We start from the raw sequence: 25,956 nt of genomic DNA, 5'->3' as shown, positions 1-25,956 counted from the left end.
GTATGAACCCTTGGTCCAGAGACTGTACAATGTATACTGTATGTTGACAGGTGTATGAACCCTTGGTCCAGAGACTGTACAATGTATACTGTATGTTGACAGGTGTATGAACCCTTGGTCCAGAGACTGTACAATGTATACTGTATGTTGACAGGTGTATGAACCCTTGGTCCAGAGACTGTAAATGAGATACTGTATGTTGACAGGTGTATGTACCCTTGGTCCAGAGACTGTACAATGTATACTGTATGTTGACAGGTGTATGAACCCTTAGTCCAGAGACTGTACAATGTATACTGTATGTTGACAGGTGTATGTACCCTTGGTCCAGAGACTGTACAATGTATACTGTATGTTGACAGGTGTATGTACCCTTGGTCCAGAGACTGTACAATGTATACTGTATGTTGACAGGTGTATGAACCCTTAGTCCAGAGACTGTACAATGTATACTGTATGTTGACAGGTGTATGAACCCTTGGTCCAGAGACTGTACAATGTATACTGTATGTTGACAGGTGTATGTACCCTTGGTCCAGAGACTGTACAATGTATACTGTATGTTGACAGGTGTATGAACCCTTGGTCCAGAGACTGTACAATGTATACTGTATGTTGACAGGTGTATGAACCCTTGGTCCAGAGACTGTACAATGTATACTGTATGTTGACAGGTGTATGAACCCTTAGTCCAGAGACTGTACAATGTATACTGTATGTTGACAGGTGTATGAACCCTTGGTCCAGAGACTGTACTGTACAATGTATACTGTATGTTGACAGGTGTATGAACCCTTAGTCCAGAGACTGTACAATGTATACTGTATGTTGACAGGTGTATGAACCCTTAGTCCAGAGACTGTACAATGTATACTGTATGTTGACAGGTGTATGAACCCTTGGTCCAGAGACTGTACAATGTATACTGTATGTTGACAGGTGTATGAACCCTTGGTCCAGAGACTGTACAATGTATACTGTATGTTGACAGGTGTATCAACCCTTGGTCCAGAGACTGTACAATGTATACTGTATGTTGACAGGTGTATCAACCCTTGGTCCAGAGACTGTACAATGTATACTGTATGTTGACAGGTGTATGAACCCTTGGTCCAGAGACTGTACAATGTATACTGTATGTTGACAGGTGTATCAACCCTTGGTCCAGAGACTGTACAATGTATACTGTATGTTGACAGGTGTATGAACCCTTGGTCCAGAGACTGTACAATGTATACTGTATGTTGACAGGTGTATGAACCCTTGGTCCAGAGACTGTACAATGTATACTGTATGTTGACAGGTGTATGAACCCTTGGTCCAGAGACTGTACAATGTATACTGTATGTTGACAGGTGTATCAACCCTTGGTCCAGAGACTGTACAATGTATACTGTATGTTGACAGGTGTATGAACCCTTAGTCCAGAGACTGTACAATGTATACTGTATGTTGACAGGTGTATGAACCCTTGGTCCAGAGACTGTACAATGTATACTGTATGTTGACAGGTGTATGAACCCTTGGTCCAGAGACTGTACAATGTATACTGTATGTTGACAGGTGTATGAACCCTTGGTCCAGAGACTGTACAATGTATACTGTATGTTGACAGGTGTATGAACCCTTGGTCCAGAGACTGTACAATGTATACTGTATGTTGACAGGTGTATGAACCCTTAGTCCAGAGACTGTACAATGTATACTGTATGTTGACAGGTGTATGTACCCTTGGTCCAGAGACTGTACAATGTATACTGTATGTTGACAGGTGTATGAACCCTTGGTCCAGAGACTGTACAATGTATACTGTATGTTGACAGGTGTATGAACCCTTGGTCCAGAGACTGTACAATGTATACTGTATGTTGACAGGTGTATGTAACCCTTGGTCCAGAGACTGTACAATGTATACTGTATGTTGACAGGTGTATGAACCCTTTGTCCAGAGACTGTACAATGTATACTGTATGTTGACAGGTGTATGAACCCTTGGTCCAGAGACTGTACAATGTATACTGTATGTTGACAGGTGTATGACCCTTGGTCCAGAGACTGTACAATGTATACTGTATGTTGACAGGTGTATGAACCCTTGGTCCAGAGACTGTACAATGTATACTGTATGTTGACAGGTGTATGAACCCTTGTCCAGAGACTGTACAATGTATACTGTATGTTGACAGGTGTATGAACCCTTAGTCAGAGACTGTACAATGTATACTGTATGTTGACAGGTGTATGAACCCTTGGTCCAGAGACTGTACAATGTATACTGTATGTTGACAGGTGTATGAACCCTTGGTCCAGAGACTGTACAATGTATACTGTATGTTGACAGGTGTATGAACCCTTGGTCCAGAGACTGTACAATGTATACTGTATGTTGACAGGTGTATGTACCCTTGGTCCAGAGACTGTACAATGTATACTGTATGTTGACAGGTGTATGAACCCTTGGTCCAGAGACTGTACAATGTATACTGTATGTTGACATGTGTATGAACCCTTGGTCCAGAGACTGTACAATGTATACTGTATGTTGACAGGTGTATCAACCCTTGGTCCAGAGACTGTACAATGTATACTGTATGTTGACAGGTGTATGTACCCTTGGTCCAGAGACTGTACAATGTATACTGTATGTTGACAGGTGTATGAACCCTTGGTCCAGAGACTGTACAATGTATACTGTATGTTGACAGGTGTATGAACCCTTGGTCCAGAGACTGTACAATGTATACTGTATGTTGACAGGTGTATGAACCCTTGGTCCAGAGACTGTACAATGTATACTGTATGTTGACAGGTGTATGAACCCTTGGTCCAGAGACTGTACAATGTATACTGTATGTTGACAGGTGTATGAACCCTTGGTCCAGAGACTGTACAATGTATACTGTATGTTGACAGGTGTATGAACCCTTGGTCCAGAGACTGTACAATGTATACTGTATGTATACTGTATGTTGACAGGTGTATGAACCCTTGGTCCAGAGACTGTACAATGTATACTGTATGTTGACAGGTGTATGAACCCTTAGTCCAGAGACTGTACAATGTATACTGTATGTTGACAGGTGTATGAACCCTTAGTCCAGAGACTGTACAATGTATACTGTATGTTGACAGGTGTATGAACCCTTGGTCCAGAGACTGTACAATGTATACTGTATGTTGACAGGTGTATGAACCCTTGGTCCAGAGACTGTACAATGTATACTGTATGTTGACAGGTGTATGAACCCTTAGTCCTGAGACTGTACAATGTATACTGTATGTTGACAGGTGTATCAACCCCTTGGTCCAGAGACTGTACAATGTATACTGTATGTTGACAGGTGTATCAACCCTTGGTCCAGAGACTGTACAATGTATACTGTATGTTGACAGGTGTATGAACCCTTAGTCCAGAGACTGTACAATGTATACTGTATGTTGACAGGTGTATCAACCCTTGGTCCAGAGACTGTACAATGTATACTGTATGTTGACAGGTGTATGAACCCTTGGTCCAGAGACTGTACAATGTATACTGTATGTTGACAGGTGTATGAACCCTTAGTCCTGAGACTGTACAATGTATACTGTATGTTGACAGGTGTATGTACCCTTGGTCCAGAGACTGTACAATGTATACTGTATGTTGACAGGTGTATGAACCCTTGGTCCAGAGACTGTACAATGTATACTGTATGTTGACAGGTGTATGAACCCTTGGTCCAGAGACTGTACAATGTATACTGTATGTTGACAGGTGTATGAACCCTTGGTCCAGAGACTGTACAATGTATACTGTATGTTGACAGGTGTATCAACCCTTGGTCCAGAGACTGTACAATGTATACTGTATGTTGACAGGTGTATGAACCCTTTGTCCAGAGACTGTACAATGTATACTGTATGTTGACAGGTGTATGAACCCTTAGTCCAGAGACTGTACAATGTATACTGTATGTTGACAGGTGTATCAACCCTTGGTCCAGAGACTGTACAATGTATACTGTATGTTGACAGGTGTATGAACCCTTAGTCCAGAGACTGTACAATGTATACTGTATGTTGACAGGTGTATCAACCCTTGGTCCAGAGACTGTACAATGTATACTGTATGTTGACAGGTGTATGAACCCTTGGTCCAGAGACTGTACAATGTATACTGTATGTTGACAGGTGTATCAACCCTTGGTCCAGAGACTGTACAATGTATACTGTATGTTGACAGGTGTATGAACCCTTAGTCCAGAGACTGTACAATGTATACTGTATGTTGACAGGTGTATGAACCCTTGGTCCAGAGACTGTACAATGTATACTGTATGTTGACAGGTGTATGTACCCTTGGTCCAGAGACTGTACAATGTATACTGTATGTTGACAGGTGTATGAACCCTTGGTCCAGAGACTGTACAATGTATACTGTATGTTGACAGGTGTATGTACCCTTGGTCCAGAGACTGTACAATGTATACTGTATGTTGACAGGTGTATGTACCCTTGGTCCAGAGACTGTACAATGTATACTGTATGTTGACAGGTGTATGAACCCTTGGTCCAGAGACTGTACAATGTATACTGTATGTTGACAGGTGTATGAACCCTTAGTCCTGAGACTGTACAATGTATACTGTATGTTGACAGGTGTATGTACCCTTGGTCCAGAGACTGTACAATGTATACTGTATGTTGACAGGTGTATGAACCCTTGGTCCAGAGACTGTACAATGTATACTGTATGTTGACAGGTGTATGAACCCTTAGTCCTGAGACTGTACAATGTATACTGTATGTTGACAGGTGTATGAACCCTTGGTCCAGAGACTGTACAATGTATACTGTATGTTGACAGGTGTATGAACCCTTAGTCCAGAGACTGTACAATGTATACTGTATGTTGACAGGTGTATGAACCCTTGGTCCAGAGACTGTACAATGTATACTGTATGTTGACAGGTGTATGAACCCTTAGTCCAGAGACTGTACAATGTATACTGTATGTTGACAGGTGTATGTACCCTTGGTCCAGAGACTGTACAATGTATACTGTATGTTGACAGGTGTATGAACCCTTGGTCCAGAGACTGTACAATGTATACTGTATGTTGACAGGTGTATGAACCCTTGGTCCAGAGACTGTACAATGTATACTGTATGTTGACAGGTGTATGAACCCTTGGTCCAGAGACTGTACAATGTATACTGTATGTTGACAGGTGTATGAACCCTTAGTCCTGAGACTGTACAATGTATACTGTATGTTGACAGGTGTATGAACCCTTGGTCCAGAGACTGTACAATGTATACTGTATGTTGACAGGTGTATGTACCCTTGGTCCAGAGACTGTACAATGTATACTGTATGTTGACAGGTGTATGTACCCTTGGTCCAGAGACTGTACAATGTATACTGTATGTTGACAGGTGTATGTACCCTTGGTCCAGAGACTGTACAATGTATACTGTATGTTGACAGGTGTATGAACCCTTAGTCCAGAGACTGTACAATGTATACTGTATGTTGACAGGTGTATGTGCCTTGGTCCAGAGACTGTACAATGTATACTGTATGTTGACAGGTGTATGAACCCTTAGTCCAGAGACTGTACAATGTATACTGTATGTTGACAGGTGTATGAACCCTTGGTCCAGAGACTGTACAATGTATACTGTATGTTGACAGGTGTATGAACCCTTAGTCCAGAGACTGTACAATGTATACTGTATGTTGACAGGTGTATGACCCTTAGTCCAGAGACTGTACAATGTATACTGTATGTTGACAGGTGTATGTACCCTTGGTCCAGAGACTGTACAATGTATACTGTATGTTGACAGGTGTATGAACCCTTAGTCCAGAGACTGTACAATGTATACTGTATGTTGACAGGTGTATGAACCCTTGGTCCAGAGACTGTACAATGTATACTGTATGTTGACAGGTGTATGAACCCTTAGTCCAGAGACTGTACAATGTATACTGTATGTTGACAGGTGTATGAACCCTTGGTCCAGAGACTGTACAATGTATACTGTATGTTGACAGGTGTATGTACCCTTGGTCCAGAGACTGTACAATGTATACTGTATGTTGACAGGTGTATGTACCCTTGGTCCAGAGACTGTACAATGTATACTGTATGTTGACAGGTGTATGTACCCTTGGTCCAGAGACTGTACAATGTATACTGTATGTTGACAGGTGTATGTACCCTTGGTCCAGAGACTGTACAATGTATACTGTATGTTGACAGGTGTAGTACCCTTGGTCCAGAGACTGTACAATGTATACTGTATGTTGACAGGTGTATGAACCCTTAGTCCAGAGACTGTACAATGTATACTGTATGTTGACAGGTGTATGTACCCTTGGTCCAGAGACTGTACAATGTATACTGTATGTTGACAGGTGTATCAACCCTTGGTCCAGAGACTGTACAATGTATACTGTATGTTGACAGGTGTATGAACCCTTGGTCCAGAGACTGTACAATGTATACTGTATGTTGACAGGTGTATGTACCCTTGGTCCAGAGACTGTACAATGTATACTGTAGTTGACAGGTGTACCTACCCTTAGTCCAGAGACTGTACAATGTATACTGTATGTTGACAGGTGAGGTGTATGAACCCTTGGTCCAGAGACTGTACAATGTATACTGTATGTTGACAGGTGTATGAACCCTTGTCCAGACTGACTGTACAATGTATACTGTATGTTGACAGGTGTATGTACCCTTGGTCCAGAGACTGTACAATGTATACTGTATGTTGACAGGTGTATGTACCCTTGGTCCAGAGACTGTACAATGTATACTGTATGTTGACAGGTGTATGAACCCTTGGTCCAGAGACTGTACAATGTATACTGTATGTTGACAGGTGTATGTACCCTTGGTCCAGAGACTGTACAATGTATACTGTATGTTGACAGGTGTACGACCCTTGGTCCAGAGACTGTACAATGTATACTGTATGTTGACAGGTGTATGAACCCTTAGTCCAGAGACTGTACAATGTATACTGTATGTTGACAGGTGTATGAACCCTTAGTCCAGAGACTGTACAATGTATACTGTATGTTGACAGGTGTATGAACCCTTAGTCCAGAGACTGTACAATGTATACTGTATGTTGACAGGTGTATCAACCCTTGGTCCAGAGACTGTACAATGTATACTGTATGTTGACAGGTGTATGAACCCTTAGTCCAGAGACTGTACAATGTATACTGTATGTTGACAGGTGTATGAACCCTTAGTCCAGAGACTGTACAATGTATACTGTATGTTGACAGGTGTATGAACCCTTAGTCCAGAGACTGTACAATGTATACTGTATGTTGACAGGTGTATGAACCCTTAGTCCAGAGACTGTACAATGTATACTGTATGTTGACAGGTGTATGAACCCTTAGTCCAGAGACTGTACAATGTATACTGTATGTTGACAGGTGTATGAACCCTTAGTCCAGAGACTGTACAATGTATACTGTATGTTGACAGGTGTATGAACCCTTAGTCCAGAGACTGTACAATGTATACTGTATGTTGACAGGTGTATGAACCCTTAGTCCAGAGACTGTACAATGTATACTGTATGTTGACAGGTGTATGAACCCTTAGTCCAGAGACTGTACAATGTATACTGTATGTTGACAGGTGTATGAACCCTTAGTCCAGAGACTGTACAATGTATACTGTATGTTGACAGGTGTATGAACCCTTAGTCCAGAGACTGTACAATGTATACTGTATGTTGACAGGTGTATGAACCCTTGGTCCAGAGACTGTACAATGTATACTGTATGTTGACAGGTGTATGAACCCTTGGTCCAGAGACTGTACAATGTATACTGTATGTTGACAGGTGTATGTACCCTTGGTCCAGAGACTGTACAATGTATACTGTATGTTGACAGGTGTATGAACCCTTGGTCCAGAGACTGTACAATGTATACTGTATGTTGACAGGTGTATGTACCCTTGGTCCAGAGACTGTACAATGTATACTGTATGTTGACAGGTGTATGAACCCTTGGTCCAGAGACTGTACAATGTATACTGTATGTTGACAGGTGTATGAACCCTTAGTCCAGAGACTGTACAATGTATACTGTATGTTGACAGGTGTATGAACCCTTGGTCCAGAGACTGTACAATGTATACTGTATGTTGACAGGTGTATGAACCCTTAGTCCAGAGACTGTACAATGTATACTGTATGTTGACAGGTGTATGTACCCTTGGTCCAGAGACTGTACAATGTATACTGTATGTTGACAGGTGTACGTACCCTTGGTCCAGAGACTGTACAATGTATACTGTATGTTGACAGGTGTATGAACCCTTGGTCCAGAGACTGTACAATGTATACTGTATGTTGACAGGTGTAGAACCCTTAGTCCTGAGACTGTACAATGTATACTGTATGTTGACAGGTGTATGAACCCTTAGTCCAGAGACTGTACAATGTATACTGTATGTTGACAGGTGTATGAACCCTTGGTCCAGAGACTGTACAATGTATACTGTATGTTGACAGGTGTATGAACCCTTAGTCCAGAGACTGTACAATGTATACTGTATGTTGACAGGTGTATGAACCCTTGGTCCAGAGACTGTACAATGTATACTGTATGTTGACAGGTGTATGAACCCTTAGTCCAGAGACTGTACAATGTATACTGTATGTTGACAGGTGTATGAACCCTTAGTCCAGAGACTGTACAATGTATACTGTATGTTGACAGGTGTATGAACCCTTAGTCCGAGACTGTACAATGTATACTGTATGTTGACAGGTGTATGAACCCTTAGTCCTGAGACTGTACAATGTATACTGTATGTTGACAGGTGTATGAACCCTTAGTCCAGAGACTGTACAATGTATACTGTATGTTGACAGGTGTATGAACCCTTAGTCCAGAGACTGTACAATGTATACTGTATGTTGACAGGTGTATGAACCCTTAGTCCAGAGACTGTACAATGTATACTGTATGTTGACAGGTGTATGAACCCTTAGTCCAGAGACTGTACAATGTATACTGTATGTTGACAGGTGTATGAACCCTTAGTCCAGAGACTGTACAATGTATACTGTATGTTGACAGGTGTATGAACCCTTAGTCCAGAGACTGTACAATGTATACTGTATGTTGACAGGTGTATGAACCCTTGGTCCAGAGACTGTACAATGTATACTGTATGTTGACAGGTGTATGAACCCTTAGTCCAGAGACTGTACAATGTATACTGTATGTTGACAGGTGTATCAACCCTTGGTCCAGAGACTATACAATGTATACTGTATGTTGACAGGTGTATGAACCCTTGGTCCAGAGACTGTACAATGTATACTGTATGTTGACAGGTGTATGAACCCTTAGTCCTGAGACTGTAAAATGTATACTGTATGTTGACAGGTGTATGAACCCTTGGTCCAGAGACTATACAATGTATACTGTATGTTGACAGGTGTATGAACCCTTAGTCCAGAGACTGTACAATGTATACTGTATGTTGACAGGGGTATGAACCCTTAGTCCTGAGACTGTAAAATGTATATTGTGTGTTGACAGGTGAGGTGTATGAACCCTTGGTCCAGAAACTATACAATGTGACCTGCTCCACACAGATAATTCCGGGAAGGACATTTTTCCTGAAGCAACAAAATTGTCTGCTCATCAAATGCAAGGTATTCAATTGAAACTGTAAACAAATAATAAAACAAGCGTTTATTTGTTGATGTTTGTTACTCTAGCATCTGATGACTAAAAGTAAATTGTACACTATTATCATTACAGCACATTGTGGTCTTTTAAAATTAAAACATGATTATGCAATATGCTGATTGCTCTATACTACAGCATAGAATTTGACCAAAATATTTTCTAGTAACAAATATAATAGATAAACCATTCTCACCAATCTGAGGAAAGCATTAAAGGCCCACTACCTCTGTGATTCATGATTTAAAGATTTCTTATGATAATTAAAAAAATATTACTTAAATAGCACAAGAAAGTACATATCGAAGGGTTAAGATGATTATAAAACCAAGCAAACAAATATTTCCTGTGTATTCTGAAAATTCATATCCCTGTTTTGACATCAGATGCAGTGAAAGTCAAGTATTTGCATAATATGCAGTATTTCAGATGACGGCAGAAAACATAAGACTAACCATGTTTTGAAAATCAACATTTTATTTATTATCACACGCTTTCATGGAAAATGGATATTAATTTGGGTTTGACCCATTTGTCTATCTGTCTGCAACGCTTGGTTTCCGTGCAATAACTACCACAAATCTTAAAGCATTTTTTGGTAACTTGGTCACATGGTTAAATGTGGTAAAACCTAGGTCTCGGAGGAGTTTGCTCGGCATTTGCATTAAATCCTATTTGACGGAGTTATGGCCCTTTGGTTAACAAAAAACACCAATTTCATCTGTTTCCGTTCAATAACTCTCGCAAATATTACCAGATTATCTCAAAACTTGGTAACATGGTTAAATGTCTTTCGGCCTTGGCCAAGTTTGATTGGCACTTTCAGAGGACTCTTTGGTGGAGTTATGGGCCTTTGATTAACAAAAGCGGAGGATATAAATTGTTTTAATTGAATTGTTCAGAAGGTGATGATAAGTGCAGTATTAACGTTAAGATTATTAATAATTTTATGTCTACAAAATTACTGATCTCATTTTATGTCCCCGTATAAAAAATTAAAAGCAATGCCAGAAAGGTAATGGGCCTTTATTTAAGTAAGCTTTGATATGTCATGGCCCACCATCTGCATCCGTCAGTCGTCTGTCAACATTTCTGTAAAATCGCTACTAGTCATCTTACTCAGATTCAATTGCTGCGGCTGATATCTTACCCAAGTATAACTGCCGTGGCTGATATCTTACCCAAGTATAATTGGCGCGGCTGATATCTTACCCAAGTAAAATATAAGTATTTGCATATTTACAAAACAAATATTTTAGAAAACACTATTTGGTTCAATAGTGAAATCAAAATAAACCATAAAGTTATTTTTAAGAAGTTATGGTATGAAAAGGGTTACTTTTTATCTATAACATGTTGAAAGCAGACAAATCCATATATAGTTTAGAAGAATTTCGTGAAAAGTACAATATTCAGACCAATTTTCTAGAATATCAAGGAATAAAAAACGCCACTAACATTGTCATAGGAAACAATCAACAAAATTTTACTTTGAAAAAAATATAGCTCTTCCAAACATACCAATAAATCTCAAATTAATTTCAAATTGTCAAAAAGATGTTCAAAATATATATACTGTTCTTATTAAAAGCAAAGTTATAGCTATTGCACAAAATAAATGGAATCAAGATTTTGAAATTGATCGAGATGAATGAGGAAATATTTATAAACACCCTTTTAATGCTACTACTAGCTCCAAACTTCAATGGTTGCAATTCCGAATAAATCACAGAATACTAACTACAAAATCATTTTTATTAAAAATTGGTAAATTAAACAACAATCTATGTACTTTTTGTAAAACATATCCAGAAACAATCACTCATATATTTTGGGACTGTGGAAATGTATCAAATTTGATTGAACAATTAAGAATATCGATAATTACTAATAATTTAAGTCTTAGATTTGAAAAACAAGATTTTATTTTCAGCAAACAAGATGGTACTCATTCTAATTTTCATGCTGAAAACTTGATACTGCTCCTAGTAAAACAATACATTTACAACAGTTACTGTAAATGTCTTGAAAAAGAACTTAACATAAACAGTCTAAAAAATCACATTAAATTTTAATTAAAAGCTCACAATATTATAATATCCAATAGTAATCTAAAGCGTAAACCATTGATACTTGCAGAACTACAAAATTGGTTAAATATATAAATAGTAACATTTTAATAAAAGTTCTTGAAATGTCTCTGACCTAGGTTTATCCCCTTTTCTGTCTTGTCCTTGGTGTACCTTCTCTGCTTCATCAAGAGTTGTCTCCCTTGTTCACTTTGTTACTTCATTTGTAGGAAGGGAAAAAACTCTTGATAGATAGTTAATGTGTTTAGTCAATATGTGTGTACTATGTAATGTTTAATAAGATAATTGTAAGTACAATTAAATATTTGATTTTGAATAATTTTTCAAATGTAACATTTATTATATCTGTCTTTCATTTACATGTATCTCTTATCAATGTTGTCTTGTGTATATTATTTAAAGGCCCACTATCTTTCCGAAACGGCTTTTAATTTTTAAAATGGGAATGTAAAACAAGATCGATAATTTTGTAGAGTCCTAAAAATTATTAACTTACCGTTAATACTACATTTATCATCACCTTCTGAACGATTTGATTAAAATAAATAAAATGTTTGTTTTCATAACGCGGGTCGTATTATGTTTTCCGCCGTTGTCCTAAATATCGCGCGGTAGTTGACAATCACTGCGCCAGACGGCAAAACAGCGAATTGACTCGATCTCCACTGTTTTCATATATTACGCAGGCAATTTTGCATATATTTGGTGTCGTAACCTTATTTTAGATCATCGATATGCATTTTCTGGTGTTATTAATGTTTTTTAAGAAACCTTTATATTTTGCTCCGGAAAGGTAGTGGGCCTTTAAAAAAAGGTCACATTAGAGAAGTTGTTGTAGATTGTCATGATGGGGGAATTAGCGGGGCACAATTAACACATGTAGTATACATATATGTATGATAAGAATGTTTATTTACAGATGAGAGGAATTATTACACATGATCCAATGATATAATACAAAATAGTCACAAATATATATACGGTTGAAGTCGTAGGGGAAAGTCAAGTCACCATGATGAGTTAGACAAATAATTCTACGTATCCATAATGAACTTCATCTCAAATCCCGTAGGTAAAGGTAAAATCCAAATATCAATCTGACTGCTTGATTCTAACTCTATCCTCTCACTAACTTACTCCCTAACTAACTGTTGTATCTCCTTTTTATAAGCAATCATATCCCTACTCTAAAATCTAGTGACAGGTGGCAATTGCCTTTTTACTCAGAGTTCTCAAAATAGAGTGACATGTATTTCTCAATTAAAGCAAAAATGGGTGAGAAACAATTTACATGTTTACAAATATAAGTGAAAGGTTTTAGATTAGAGGTTCCCCAACAAATGACTGTTGTTTATCATGTTTATCAAACTTGAGTTAGTTAATTTTCAAATATTCAAAAGACACGAGCTTTAGCGAGTGTCGATATCTTTTAAAGATTTGAAAATTAACTAACGAGAGTTTAGATGTAAAACATGATAAACAACAGTCATGCGTTGTGGAACTTATTTATCCCATAACTTTAGCTCTATAGTTATACCGTGGTGACCACCATACATTGTGTAGTGATTCATGTATTTTTCCACCATAAAATATAGTACCTAAATAGAGAGCCATTATTCTATTGTTTTATACTTTGAATAAGCAACTACCTTCTAAATAGTAAATAAAATGCTATTTAAAAGAAAATGTGCTATGAAAAGTAGCCCGAAGTTGAGAGCCAATCGGAATCAAGAGATCTTTGGAATTGACCAATCAGAGGCGCCGTAGGTGTTTACACACTGGAGTGTGTAAACATAAACGATAACCAACTGCTATGAAATTTATCACATCGGTTTTCCATTGTGAAACATGCATAGTTATGGGATAAAATTGAAGGCTTAATCCTTTCCTGTTTGTCCAAGGAAGTAAGGGAATAACTCTCCAGGCACCTAGCTAGGATATACTTGACAGTAGATAATTAATTACAGGTGAAAATAACAATGACTCATATATGACAGAAATGGTGGTTTTGAGAATGATTTTATATTAACTTTCAATAATATATATATACTATTGGAAAAAAGAGAAAAATATGATAAATTGTGCAGATTTAGTATTTGCACTGGTGAAATGTACCAAGTATAATCGCCTCGGCTGATATCTTACCCAAGTATATTAGCTGATCTCTTACCCAAGTATATTAGCTGATATCTTATCCAAGTATATTAGCTGATCTCTTACCCAAGTATATTAGCTGATCTCTTACCCAAGTATATTAGCTGATCTCTTACCCAAGTATATTAGCTGATCTCTTACCCAAGTATATTAGCTGATCTCTTACCCAAGTATATTAGCTGATCTCTTACCCAAGTATATTAGCTGATATCTTACCCAAGTATATTAGCTGATATCTTACCCAAGTATATTAGCTGATTCTACGTATTACTGATCTCTTACCCAAGTATATTAGCTGATCTCTTACCCAAGTATATTAGCTGATCTCTTACCCAAGTATATTAGCTGATCTCTTACCCAAGTATATTAGCTGATTTACCCAAGTGATATCTTACCCAAGTATATTAGCTGATCTCTTACCCAAGTATATTAGCTGATCTCTTACCCAAGTATATTAGCTGATCTCTTACCCAAGTATATTAGCTGATCTCTTACCCAAGTATATTAGCTGATATCTTACCCAAGTATATTAGCTGATCTCTTACCCAAGTATATTAGCTGATCTCTTACCCAAGTATATTAGCTGATATCTTACCCAAGTATATTAGCTGATCTCTTACCCAAGTATATTAGCTGATCTCTTACCCAAGTATATTAGCTGATCTCTTACCCAAGTATAATTGCCTTGCCTGATATCTTATCCAAGAATGACTGTCAGGAGGCTGATATCTTACCTTGTGAATTGACTCTGATTTAATAACATTAGACTTTCTGTCCTTTAATTTCCTGTATTCAATGTTTGAGTGATGAAAGATTTTGGTGTTTTTTTAGGATGGATGGGTGGGATTCCATAAAATAGGAGTGAAGAAAGTGTTAACAGCCAAAGCCTTCTACAACGGATTTCTAAATCAGCCAGGGAGTGTACATCACAGATTTGAAAGCCAGAGAAACACATTAAAGACATACCATACTAGCCGAGACATCCCGAAAGTCAGTGCAACTGTCTAGACATACATGTACAATACTAGCCGAGACATCCCGAAAGTCAGTGCAACTGTCTAGACATACATGTACAATACTAGCCGAGACATCCCGAAAGTCAGTGCAACTGTCTAGACATACATGTACAATACTAGCCGAGACATCCCGAAAGTCAGTGCAACTGTCTAGACATACATGTACAATACTAGCCGAGACATCCCGAAAGTCAGTGCAACTGTCTAGACATACATGTACAATACTAGCCGAGACATCCCGAAAGTCAGTGCAACTGTCTAGACATACATGTACAATACTAGCCGAGACATCCCGAAAGTCAGTGCAACTGTCTAGACATATACATGTACAATACTAGCCGAGACATCCCGAAAGTCAGTGCAACTGTCTAGACATATACATGTACAATACTAGCTGAGACATCCCGAAAGTCAGTGCAACTGTCTAGACATATACATGTACAATACTAGCAGAGACATCCCGAAAGTCAGTGCAACTGTCTAGACATACATGTACAGTACTAGCAGAGACATCCCGAAAGTCAGTGCAACTGTCTAGACATACATGTACAGTACTAGCAGAGACATCCCGAAAGTCAGTGCAACTGTCTAGACATACATGTACAATACTAGCAGAGATATCCCGAAAGTCATTACAATATTGTATAGACACACCTGTACAATACTAGCAGAGACATCCCGAAAGTTAAAACAATATTGTATAGACATGCACACATGTACAATACTAGCAGAGACATCCGAAAGTCAGTACAACAGTGTATAGATATACATGTATAATACTAGCAGAGACATCCCGAAAGTCAGTACAACAGTGTATTGTATTTTAATTAAAGTGTTCCTCCAATCAGCTCCAGGAACACCAAGTACAATATAAGCTCTTATACATGTATGTTGGATTGTGTGACATGTCATTAAAATGTGATGGGCGAACTGCATTCAATAATTTAATTTTACATTTTGTTATTAAAATACCTTTTTCAAAAAGTATTTGTTAGTGTTACAATGTTTTGTAGCACAGATCTAATCACCTTCGCAATCGATACAGAAAGTCACTGTGGGAACTTTCTATTCATTACTCCGTATAATACACAAATCACATTCCTTTATTATGGATAGTCACTCTGGGAACTTTCTATTCATTACTCCGTATAATACACAAATCACATTCCTTTATTATGGATAGTCACTCTGGGAACTTTCTATTCATTACTCCGTATAATACACAAATCACATTCCTTTATTATGGATAAATAAAATCTCTACAATAATTATTATTATAAAGGTAAACGTGTAGTCAGATGGTGGACTATTCAAATCAGTGGTCCGTCTTCCGGCATACATGTAGCCGAGACATCCCGAAAGTCAGTGCAACTGTCTAGACATACATGTACAATACTAGCCGAGACATATTCCCGAAAGTCAGTGCAACTGTCTAGACATATACATGTACAATACTAGCCGAGACATCCCGAAAGTCAGTGCAACTGTCTAGACATATACATGTACAATACTAGCCGAGACATCCCGAAAGTCAGTGCAACTGTCTAGACATATACATGTACAATACTAGCAGAGACATCCCGAAAGTCAGTGCAACTGTCTAGACATACATGTACAGTATAGCAGCAGAGACATCCCGAAAGTCAGTGCAACTGTCTAGACATACATGTACAATACTAGCAGAGATATCCCGAAAGTCATTACAATATTGTATAGACACACCTGTACAATACTAGCAGAGACATCCCGAAAGTCAGTGCAATTGTCTAGACATATATACATGTACAATACTAGCCGAGACATCCCGAAAGTTTCTCAGTTCAAACATTTGTTGTATAGAAATACATGTACTACTTTTCAAAAGTCAGTACAACAGTGTTATAGATATACATGTATAATTTGTTAGTGTTTCTCCAATCATCCAGGAACACCAAGTTTACATGTAGCACAGATCTAATCACCTTCGCAATCGATAGCAGATCTAATCACCTTCGCAATCGATGTGGTCACTGAACTTTCTATTCATTACTCCGTATAATACACAAATCACATTCCTTTATTATGGATAGTCACTCTGGGAACTTTCTATTCATTACTCCGTATAATACACAAATCACATTCCTTTATTATGGATAAATAAAATCTCTACAATAATTATTATTATAAAGGTAAACATCATCAGATGGTGGACTATTCAAATCACTTTTCTTCCGTGGTCCGTCTTCCGTCCTTCGGTCCGTCCGTCCTTCAATAATTTTTGTTATCACTATTTCTCAGAAAGTACAGAAGGAGTAATTCTCAAACTTCATATATATAGGCCATGGGCTAGGAGGGTCCCACATGCACCCCCCCCCCAAACCTCCGAACCAATATTTTTCTGAACCCTTATGACCCACTGATCACAAATCCAAATGTTAACATTGCATAAGTTGGGATGAACTTCCGGTTATGACGTCATCAAGATGGCTGCCATCTCGAATTTCACTAAAAATTGAAAAATAGTCATAACATTAACATTTTTCAACCGAAGTAGACAAATGAGGTATCAAAATGACCACAATAGAACAACAAATACATATCAGGACCAAAAAAATCCAAGATATGTAGTCATTTCTACGCAGGAAATGAAAAAATCGGATTTAAAGCTCAAAAATGGTGATTTTTCAGCAAATTTTTCATATTTTGTTTGACGCAGCAAAAATGTTACCCAACAGCAATCTATTATTTCTAATAAGTTTTTGACCACTTGTCAATCAGTTTAAGCAACAAAAAACAACCAAAACAAATGTTAACATCGTATAATTTCCGGTTATGACGTCATCAAGATGGCCACCATCTCGAATTTCACTGAAAAATGAAAAATAGTCATAACATTAGCATTTTTCAACTGAAGTAGACAAATGAGGTATCAAAATGACCACAATAGAACAACAAATACATGTCATGACCAAATAAGCCAATATATGTAGTGATTTGAACGCAGGAAATGAAAAAAAAATAATATTTTAAGCTCAAAAATGGTAATTTTTCAGCATTTTTTCATATTTGGCTTGACGCAGCAAAATTGTTTCCCAACAACAAATTGTTATTCACAATCAGTTATTTGACCTCTTATCAATCTGTTAAAACAACAACAACAAAAATATATAGAAATGCAACAGAGATTTGTTATACCATCATTTGGTTTACAAAACATCACCGGATGCGGCATATGACTGAATATAACATTGGCTATTGACGATTTATATCTTAACAAATTTGAATTTAAAGTTGGCTGAATATCTAAGTGGGACTTCAAAATAATCCATTTTCATGCTCGAAATTTTGTAGACTAGTAGCCTCTCAAATTGAATTATTACAGCAAAACGCTAACTAATAGCTATAGGGTATCAAATTAAAGTTCCGTAAATACCATGAAACTTTTCGAAACATATTGTGTCTTTTAGAAAGAGCACATCCATTGTTTATTTCCCGTGTATAACGCAAGATATAAGATGGTTACTACAGTGTCACATATTTCTTTCACTAGTTCTTAATGCTAATCATTTTCGTTGTGCGTGCTTTCTCGCCAGAGTGTCGTCTTCGACCTCGGTGACCTGATGTGACATTACATTACCGGGTTACCATCGTGGTTCTAACTTGTCAACTGTCCATGGTCAGAGTTAAGATCAGAAACATCGGCTTCAGGGATGTGGGAGCTCTTCCTGTTTCCAACCTAGTTTCACCTAGATTCACATATCGTATATGATGTTCCAGACTTCCCCGGCATGATGGAAAAGACACCAGATCAACATTCTGCGGAGGGTTGAGTTGGTTCTCCTTAATTCGTATGAAGCACAATTCCTAATTCTTGTGAACCTCAGTGACCATAGGTGGCACAGGTGGATTCTTTGAGGTCATAAATGAGGTCTGCAGTGAAGTTTCACTCTTTGCCAAGTCTGGAAAGCACTTTAGAGAACTTTTTACTGGAGAGTCTTCAATGGTCTCTTTGCGCATACACCAGATGTGACACAACCAGCACCTTCAATGGAGTGGGAAAAGTCAGACCAATGAAAAACATTTAACATTTATGCCCTCATTAATGACCTCGATGATATCACCAGTGCCATTTATGGTTGCACGAGGGTCCACAAGATTGATGAATAGTACTTCATACGAATTATGGAGTTATGTGCTTAAGAGAACCAATTCCACCATTGGAAGAATGTGCATCTGGTGTAATTTCCATTATGCCGGAGAAGTCTGAAACAGCATATACGTACGATATGTTAGAATCTGAAAGAGATCCCACATCCCTGAACCTGTTGTTCCTGATATGAACTCTGGTCATGGATGGGTCATAAAAGGCTAGAACAACACTGGTAATGCAGTGTCACATGAGCTCATCGACATCGAAGACGTCGATTTGGCTTTCGACGAATTGGATACTGATATCTCGAGTACTCTGATTCGGACTGCATGTACCAGCTACCAGATATGCCGAGTCTCTTCAGTGGATAGGTCAGTGAGGCGAGAAAGCACGCACAATGATAATGGTTATCATTGAGAACCAGTGAAAGACATATTAGTGACATTGTAGTAACCATATGACATTTTGCTTATGCTATGCATAGGAAATAAACAATGAATGTGTTCATTTTCAAAGACACAAACGCTTTGGGAACTGTTAATGATATTAACGGAAACACAGGCTTAGCTTAGGTTACATTTGTTACGCTATCAGTAGGTGTTGTGTTATTTTTGAGACGCTGCTAATCTATAAAATTGAGGGTATAACAATAATTCTTTTTTTGCATTTCTATATATTTTTGATGTTGTTGTTTTAACAGATTGATAAGAGGTCAAATAACTGATTGTGAATAACAATTTGTTGTTGGGAAACAATTTTGCTGCGTCAAGCCAAATATGAAAAAATGCTGAAAAATTACCATTTTTGAGCTTAAATTATTTTTTTTTCATCTCCTGCGTTCAAATCACTACATATATTGGCTAATTTGGTCACGACATGTATTTGTTGTTCTATTGTGGTCATTTTGATACCTCATTTGTCTACTTCAGTTGAAAAATGCTAATGTTATGACTATTTTTCATATTTCAGTGAATTTCGAGATGGTGGCCATCTTAATGACGTCATAACCGGAACTTATACGATGTTAACATTGGTTTTGGTTGTTTTTGTTGCTTAAACTGATTGACAAGTGGTCAAAAAACTTATTATAAATGATAGATTGCTGTTGGGAAAACATTTTTGCTGCGTCAAACAAAATATGAAAAATTTGCTGAAAAATCACCATTTTTGAGCTTTAAATCCGATTTTTTCATTTCCTGCGTAGAAATCACTACATATATTGGATTTTTTGGTCCTGATATGTATTTGTTGTCCTATTGAGGTCATTTTGGTACCTCATTTGTCTACTTCGGTTGAAAAATGTTAATGTTATGACTATTTTTCAATTTTTAGTGAAATTCGAGATGGCGGCCATCTTGATGACGTCATAACCGGAAGTTCATCCCAACTTATGCAATGTTAACATTTGGATTTGTGATCAGTGGGTCATAAGTGTTCAGAAAAATATTGGTTCGGAGGTTTGGGGGGGGGGTGCATGTGGGACCCTCCTAGCCCATGGCCTAATAGCTTCCCCTAGGGCCCCTAGATGTGCATATATAGCTTCCCCTAGGGCCCCTAGATGTGCATATATAGCTTCCCCTAGGGCCCCTAGATGTGCATATATAGCTTCCCCTAGGGCCCCTAGATGTGCATATATAGCTTCCCCTAGGGCCCCTAGATGTGCATATTGTGTTTTGGGACTGATCGGTCAACCAGATGGCCACCAAGCCACCATATTGGATTTTGATAGTTGAAGTTTATTATCGCTATTTCTTAGAAAGTACTGAAGGGATCTGTCTCAAATTTCATGTGCAGGTTCCTTTAGGGCCCTAGCTATGCATATTGCATTTTGGAACCGATCAGTCAACATGATGGCCGACAGTCTGCCATCTTGTATTTTGATAGTTGAAGTTTGTTACCGCTATTTTGAAGTAGGTACTGAAGCGATGTGTCTAAATTTTATATGTAGTATGTTTGAAATAGTTCGAAAAGCAGAGAAAAGATCCCTAATTCCATTGTAACATTGATCATTCTTTGGTGGGCGCCATAAGAGAGCCGAGGTGCCGAGGTGACTTATGAAAAATGCCGACGTGTCTCTTTTCCCAAGTGCTGAGGTCTCCAAGTGCTGAGATGGCCTGATAGCCGCCAGAATCACTCTGGGATCTCTTTTTACCATTACATACAAGGTCACTATCAAAAATTAAAACAATAGTATGAAGGTTCCATTTTTCAGAATTGCTTTAATTCAAAAATACGTTATCCATTAAAACGTACACACACAGAAAAATAAAATAATAGTTGAAATATATCTGCCTGTTGGGTCAGCCCCTGCAGAAGGAGACTCACTCGACTCTCTATAGGATGTGACTCACTAGACTTCCTAGAGTTGGTGACTCACCCGACTCTCTACAGGACGTGACCCACTAGACTTCCTAGAGGAGGTGACTCACCCGACTCTCTACAGGACGTGACTCACTCATCTTGTTACAGGAGGGGACTCACTCAGCCCTCTATAGGAGGGGACTCACTCTGTCATTGACAGGAGGAGACTCACTCGCCCCTATAAAGGAGGAGACTCACTCGGTCCTCTTCAGGAGGAGACTCACTCGCCCCTCTACAGGAGGAGACTCACTCGGCCCTCTACAGGAGGAGACTCACTAGGTCCTCTACATGAGGGGACTCACTCGGCCCTCTACAGGAGGAGACTCATCACTTGGCCCTCTACAGGAGGGGACTCACTCGGCCCTCTACAGGAGGAGACTCACTCGGCCCTCTACAGGAGGAGACTCACTAGGTCCTCTACATGAGGGGACTCACTCTCGGCCCTCTACATGAGGGGACTCACTCGGCCCTCTATAGGAGGGGACTCACTCGGCCCTCTACAGGAGGAGACTCACTAGGTCCTCTACATGAGGGGACTCACTCGGCCCTCTACAGAAGGAGACTCATCACTTGGCCCTCTACAGGAGGGGACTCACTCGGCCCTCTACAGGAGGAGACTCACTCGGCCCTCTACAGGAGGAGACTCACTCGCCCCTCTACAGGAGGAGACTCACTCGGCCCTCTACAGGAGGTGACTCACCCGACTCTCTACAGGACGTGACTCACTCATCTTGTTACAGGAGGGGACTCACTCAGCCCTCTATAGGAGGGGACTCACTCTGTCATTGACAGGAGGAGACTCACTCGCCCCTATAAAGGAGGAGACTCACTCGGTCCTCTTCAGGAGGAGACTCACTCGCCCCTCTACAGGAGGAGACTCACTCGGCCCTCTACAGGAGGAGACTCACTAGGTCCTCTACATGAGGGGACTCACTCGGCCCTCTACAGGAGGAGACTCATCACTTGGCCCTCTACAGGAGGGGACTCACTCGGCCCTCTACAGGAGGAGACTCACTAGGTCCTCTACATGAGGGGACTCACTCGGCCGTCAACAGGAGGAGACTTACTCGGCCCTCTACATGAGGGGACTCACTCGGCCCTCTATAGGAGGGGACTCACTCGGTCCTCTACAGGAGGAGACTCACTAGGTCCTCTACATGAGGGGACTCACTCGGCCCTCTACAGGAGGGGACTCACTCAGCCCTCTATAGGAGGGGACTCACTCTGTCATTGATGTCATTGACAGGAGGAGACTCAATCGCCCCTATAAAGGAGGAGACTCACTCGGTCCACTTCAGGAGGAGACTCACTCGCCCCTCTACAGGAGGAAACTCACTCGGCCCTCTACAGGAGGAGACTCATCACTTGGCCCTCTACAGGAGGGGACTCACTGCGGCCCTCTACAGGAGGAGACTCACTCGGCCCTCTACAGGAGGAGACTCACCAGGTCCTCTACATGAGGGGACTCACTCGGCCCTTCTACATGAGGGGACTCACTCGGCCCTCTATAGGAGGGGACTCACTCGGTCCTCTACAGGAGGAGACTCAACTAGGTCCTCTACATGAGGGGACTCACTCGGCCCTCTACAGGAGGAGACTCATCACTTGGCCCTCTACAGGAGGGGACTCACTCGGCCCTCTACAGGAGGAGACTCACTCGGCCCTCTACAGGAGGAGACTCACTAGGTCCTCTACATGAGGGGACTCACTCGGCCCTCTACAGGAGGAGACTCATCACTTGGCCCTCTACAGGAGGGGACTCACTCGGCCCTCTACAGGAGGAGACTCATCACTTGGCCCTCTACAGGAGGAGACTCACTCGGCCCTCTACAGGAGGAGACTCACTAGGTCCTCTACATGAGGGGACTCACTAGGTCCTCTACATGAGGGGACTCACTCGGCCCTCTACAGGAGGAGACTCATCACTTGGCCCTCTACAGGAGGGGACTCACTCGGCCCTCTATAGGAGGAGACTCATCACTTGGCCCTCTACAGGAGGAGACTCACTCGGCCCTCTACATGAGGGGACTCACTCGGCCCTCTACATGAGGGGACTCACTCGGCCCTCTATAGGAGGGGACTCACTCGGTCCTCTACAGGAGGAGACTCACTAGGTCCTCTACATGAGGGGACTCACTCGGCCCTCTACATGAGGGGACTCACTCGGCCCTCTACAGGAGGGGACTCACTCGGTCCTCTACAGGAGGAGACTCACTCGGTCCTCTACAGGAGGAGACTCACTCGGTCCTCTACAAAAGGGGACTCACTGGGCCCTCTACAGGAGGGGACTCACTCGGCCCTCTACAGTAGGAGACTCACTCAGTCCTCTACAAGAGGGCACTCACTGGGCCCTCTACAGTAGGAGACTCACTCGGCCCTATAAAGGAGGAGACTCACTCGGTCCTCTTCAGGAGGAGACTCACTCGCCCCTCTATAGGTGGGGACTCACTCGGACCTCTACAGGAGGAGACTCACTCAGCCCTCTACAGGAGGAGACTCACTCGGCCCTCTACAGGAGGAGACTCACTCAGCCCTCTATAGGAGGAGACTCACTCGGCCCTCTACAGGAGGAGACTCACTCAGTCCTCTATAGGAGGAGACTCATTCAGGTCCTCTACAGGAGGAGACTCACTTGGTCATCATCAGAAGGAGACTCACTTGGCCCTCTACAGGAGGAGACTCACTCGGTCCTCTACAGGAGGAGACTCACTCGGTCCTCTACAGGAGGAGACTCACTCCGCCCTCTACAGGAGGAGACTCACTCCGCCCTCTACAGGAGGAGACTCACTCGGTCCTCTACAAAAGGGGACTCACTGGGCCCTCTACAGGAGGGGACTCACTCCGCCCTCTACAGTAGGAGACTCACTCGGTCCTCTACAAGAGGGCACTCACTGGGCCCTCTATAGGAGGAGACTCACTTGGCCCTCTACAGGAGGAAACTCACTCTGCCCTCTACAGGAGGGGACTCTCACGGCCCTCTACAGGAAGAGATTCACTCGGTCCTTTACAAGAGGGGACTCACTGGGCCCTCTATAGGAGGAGACTCACTCCGCCCTCTACACGAGGAGACTCACTAGGCCCTCTACAGGAAGAGATTCACTCGGTCCTTTACAAGATGGGACTCACTCGGCCCTCTATAGGAGGCGACCCTCTACAGGAGGGGACTCACTTGGCCCTCTACAGGAGGAAACTCACTCGGCCCTCTATAGGAGGCGGCCCTCTACAGGAGGGGACTCACTCGGTCCTCTACAGGAGAAGACTCACTTGGCCCTCTACAGGAGGGGATTTACTGGGTCCTCTACAGGAGGGGACTCACTGGTCCCTCTACAGTAGGAGACTCACTCGGCCCTCTACATGAGGGGACTAACTTGGCCCTCTACAGGAGGAGACTCACTCGGCCCTCTACAGGAGGAAACTCACTCGGCCCTCTATAGGAGGCGGCCCTCTACAGGAGGGGACTCACTCGGCCCTCTACAGGAGGAGACTCACTCGGTCCTATACAGGAGGAGACTCACTCGGTCCTCTACAGGAGGAGACTAACTCGGCCCTTTACATGAGGGAGTCACATTGCCCTCTACAGGAGGTGACTAACTCGGCCCTCTACAGGAGGGGACTAACTCGGCCCTCTACAGGAGGAGAGTCACTCGGCCCTTTTCAGGAGGGGACTCACTCGGCCCTCAACAGGAGGAGACTCAATGGGCCCTCTATAAGAGGAGACTCTCTCGGCCCTCTACAGGAGACTCACTCGGTCCTCTACAGGAGGGGACTAACTCGGCGCTCTACAGGAGGAGACTCCGTTGGCCCTCTACAGGAGGAGACACACTCGGCCCTCTATAAGAGGAGACTCTCTCGGCCCTCTACAGGAGGAGACTCACTCGGTCCTCTACAGGAGGGGAATAACTCGGCCCTCTACAGGAGGAGACTCACTCGGCCCTCTACAGGAGGGGACTCACTCGGCCGTCAACAGGAGGAGACTTACTCGGCCCTCTACAGGAGGGGCCTAACGCGGCCCTCTACAGGAGGGGACTCACTGGGCCCTCTACAGTAGAAGACTCACTCGGCCCTCTACAGGAGCAAACTCACTCTGCCCTCTATAGGAGGCGGCCCTCTACAGGAGGAGACTTACTCGGCCCTCTATCAGAGGAGACTCTCTCGGCCCTCTACAGGAGACTCACTCGGTCCTCTACAGGAGGAGACTCACTCGGCCCTCTACAAGAGGGGACTCACTCGGCCCTCTACAGGAGGAGACTCACTCGGTCCTCTACAAGAGGGCACTCACTGGGCCCTCTACTGGAGACTCACTCGGCCATCTACAGGAGGAGACTCACTCGGCCCTCTACAGGAGGGGCCTAACGCGGCCCTCTACAGGAGGAAAATCACTCGGTCCTCTACAGGAGGGGACTCACTGGGCCCTCTACAGTAGGAGACTCACTCGGCCCTCTACATGAGGGGACTAATTCGGCCTTCTACAGGAGG

General features: G+C 41.6%; 1 protein-coding gene across 1 annotated transcript in view; it reads left to right on the top strand.

Moving 5' to 3' along the window:
* LOC138306116 (methionyl-tRNA formyltransferase, mitochondrial-like) overlaps positions 1-15,925 on the top strand; it is a 64,836-nt gene extending 48,911 nt beyond the window's left edge. Inside the window, exons 7-8 of the mRNA XM_069246478.1 lie at positions 9,581-9,696; positions 14,806-15,925. Of these exons, the coding sequence (XP_069102579.1) occupies positions 9,581-9,696; positions 14,806-14,982 (293 nt within the window). The 3' untranslated portion in view covers positions 14,983-15,925. The remainder of the gene's footprint in view (positions 1-9,580; positions 9,697-14,805) is intronic.
* The last annotated feature ends 10,031 nt before the right edge of the window (positions 15,926-25,956 follow it).

Source organism: Argopecten irradians, chromosome 13 (assembly GCF_041381155.1).
Source record: "Argopecten irradians isolate NY chromosome 13, Ai_NY, whole genome shotgun sequence".
Classification (NCBI taxonomy): Eukaryota; Metazoa; Mollusca; class Bivalvia; order Pectinida; family Pectinidae; genus Argopecten; species Argopecten irradians.
Note: the sequence above shows the minus strand (reverse complement) of the source record. Positions and strands in the feature narration are given on the sequence as shown.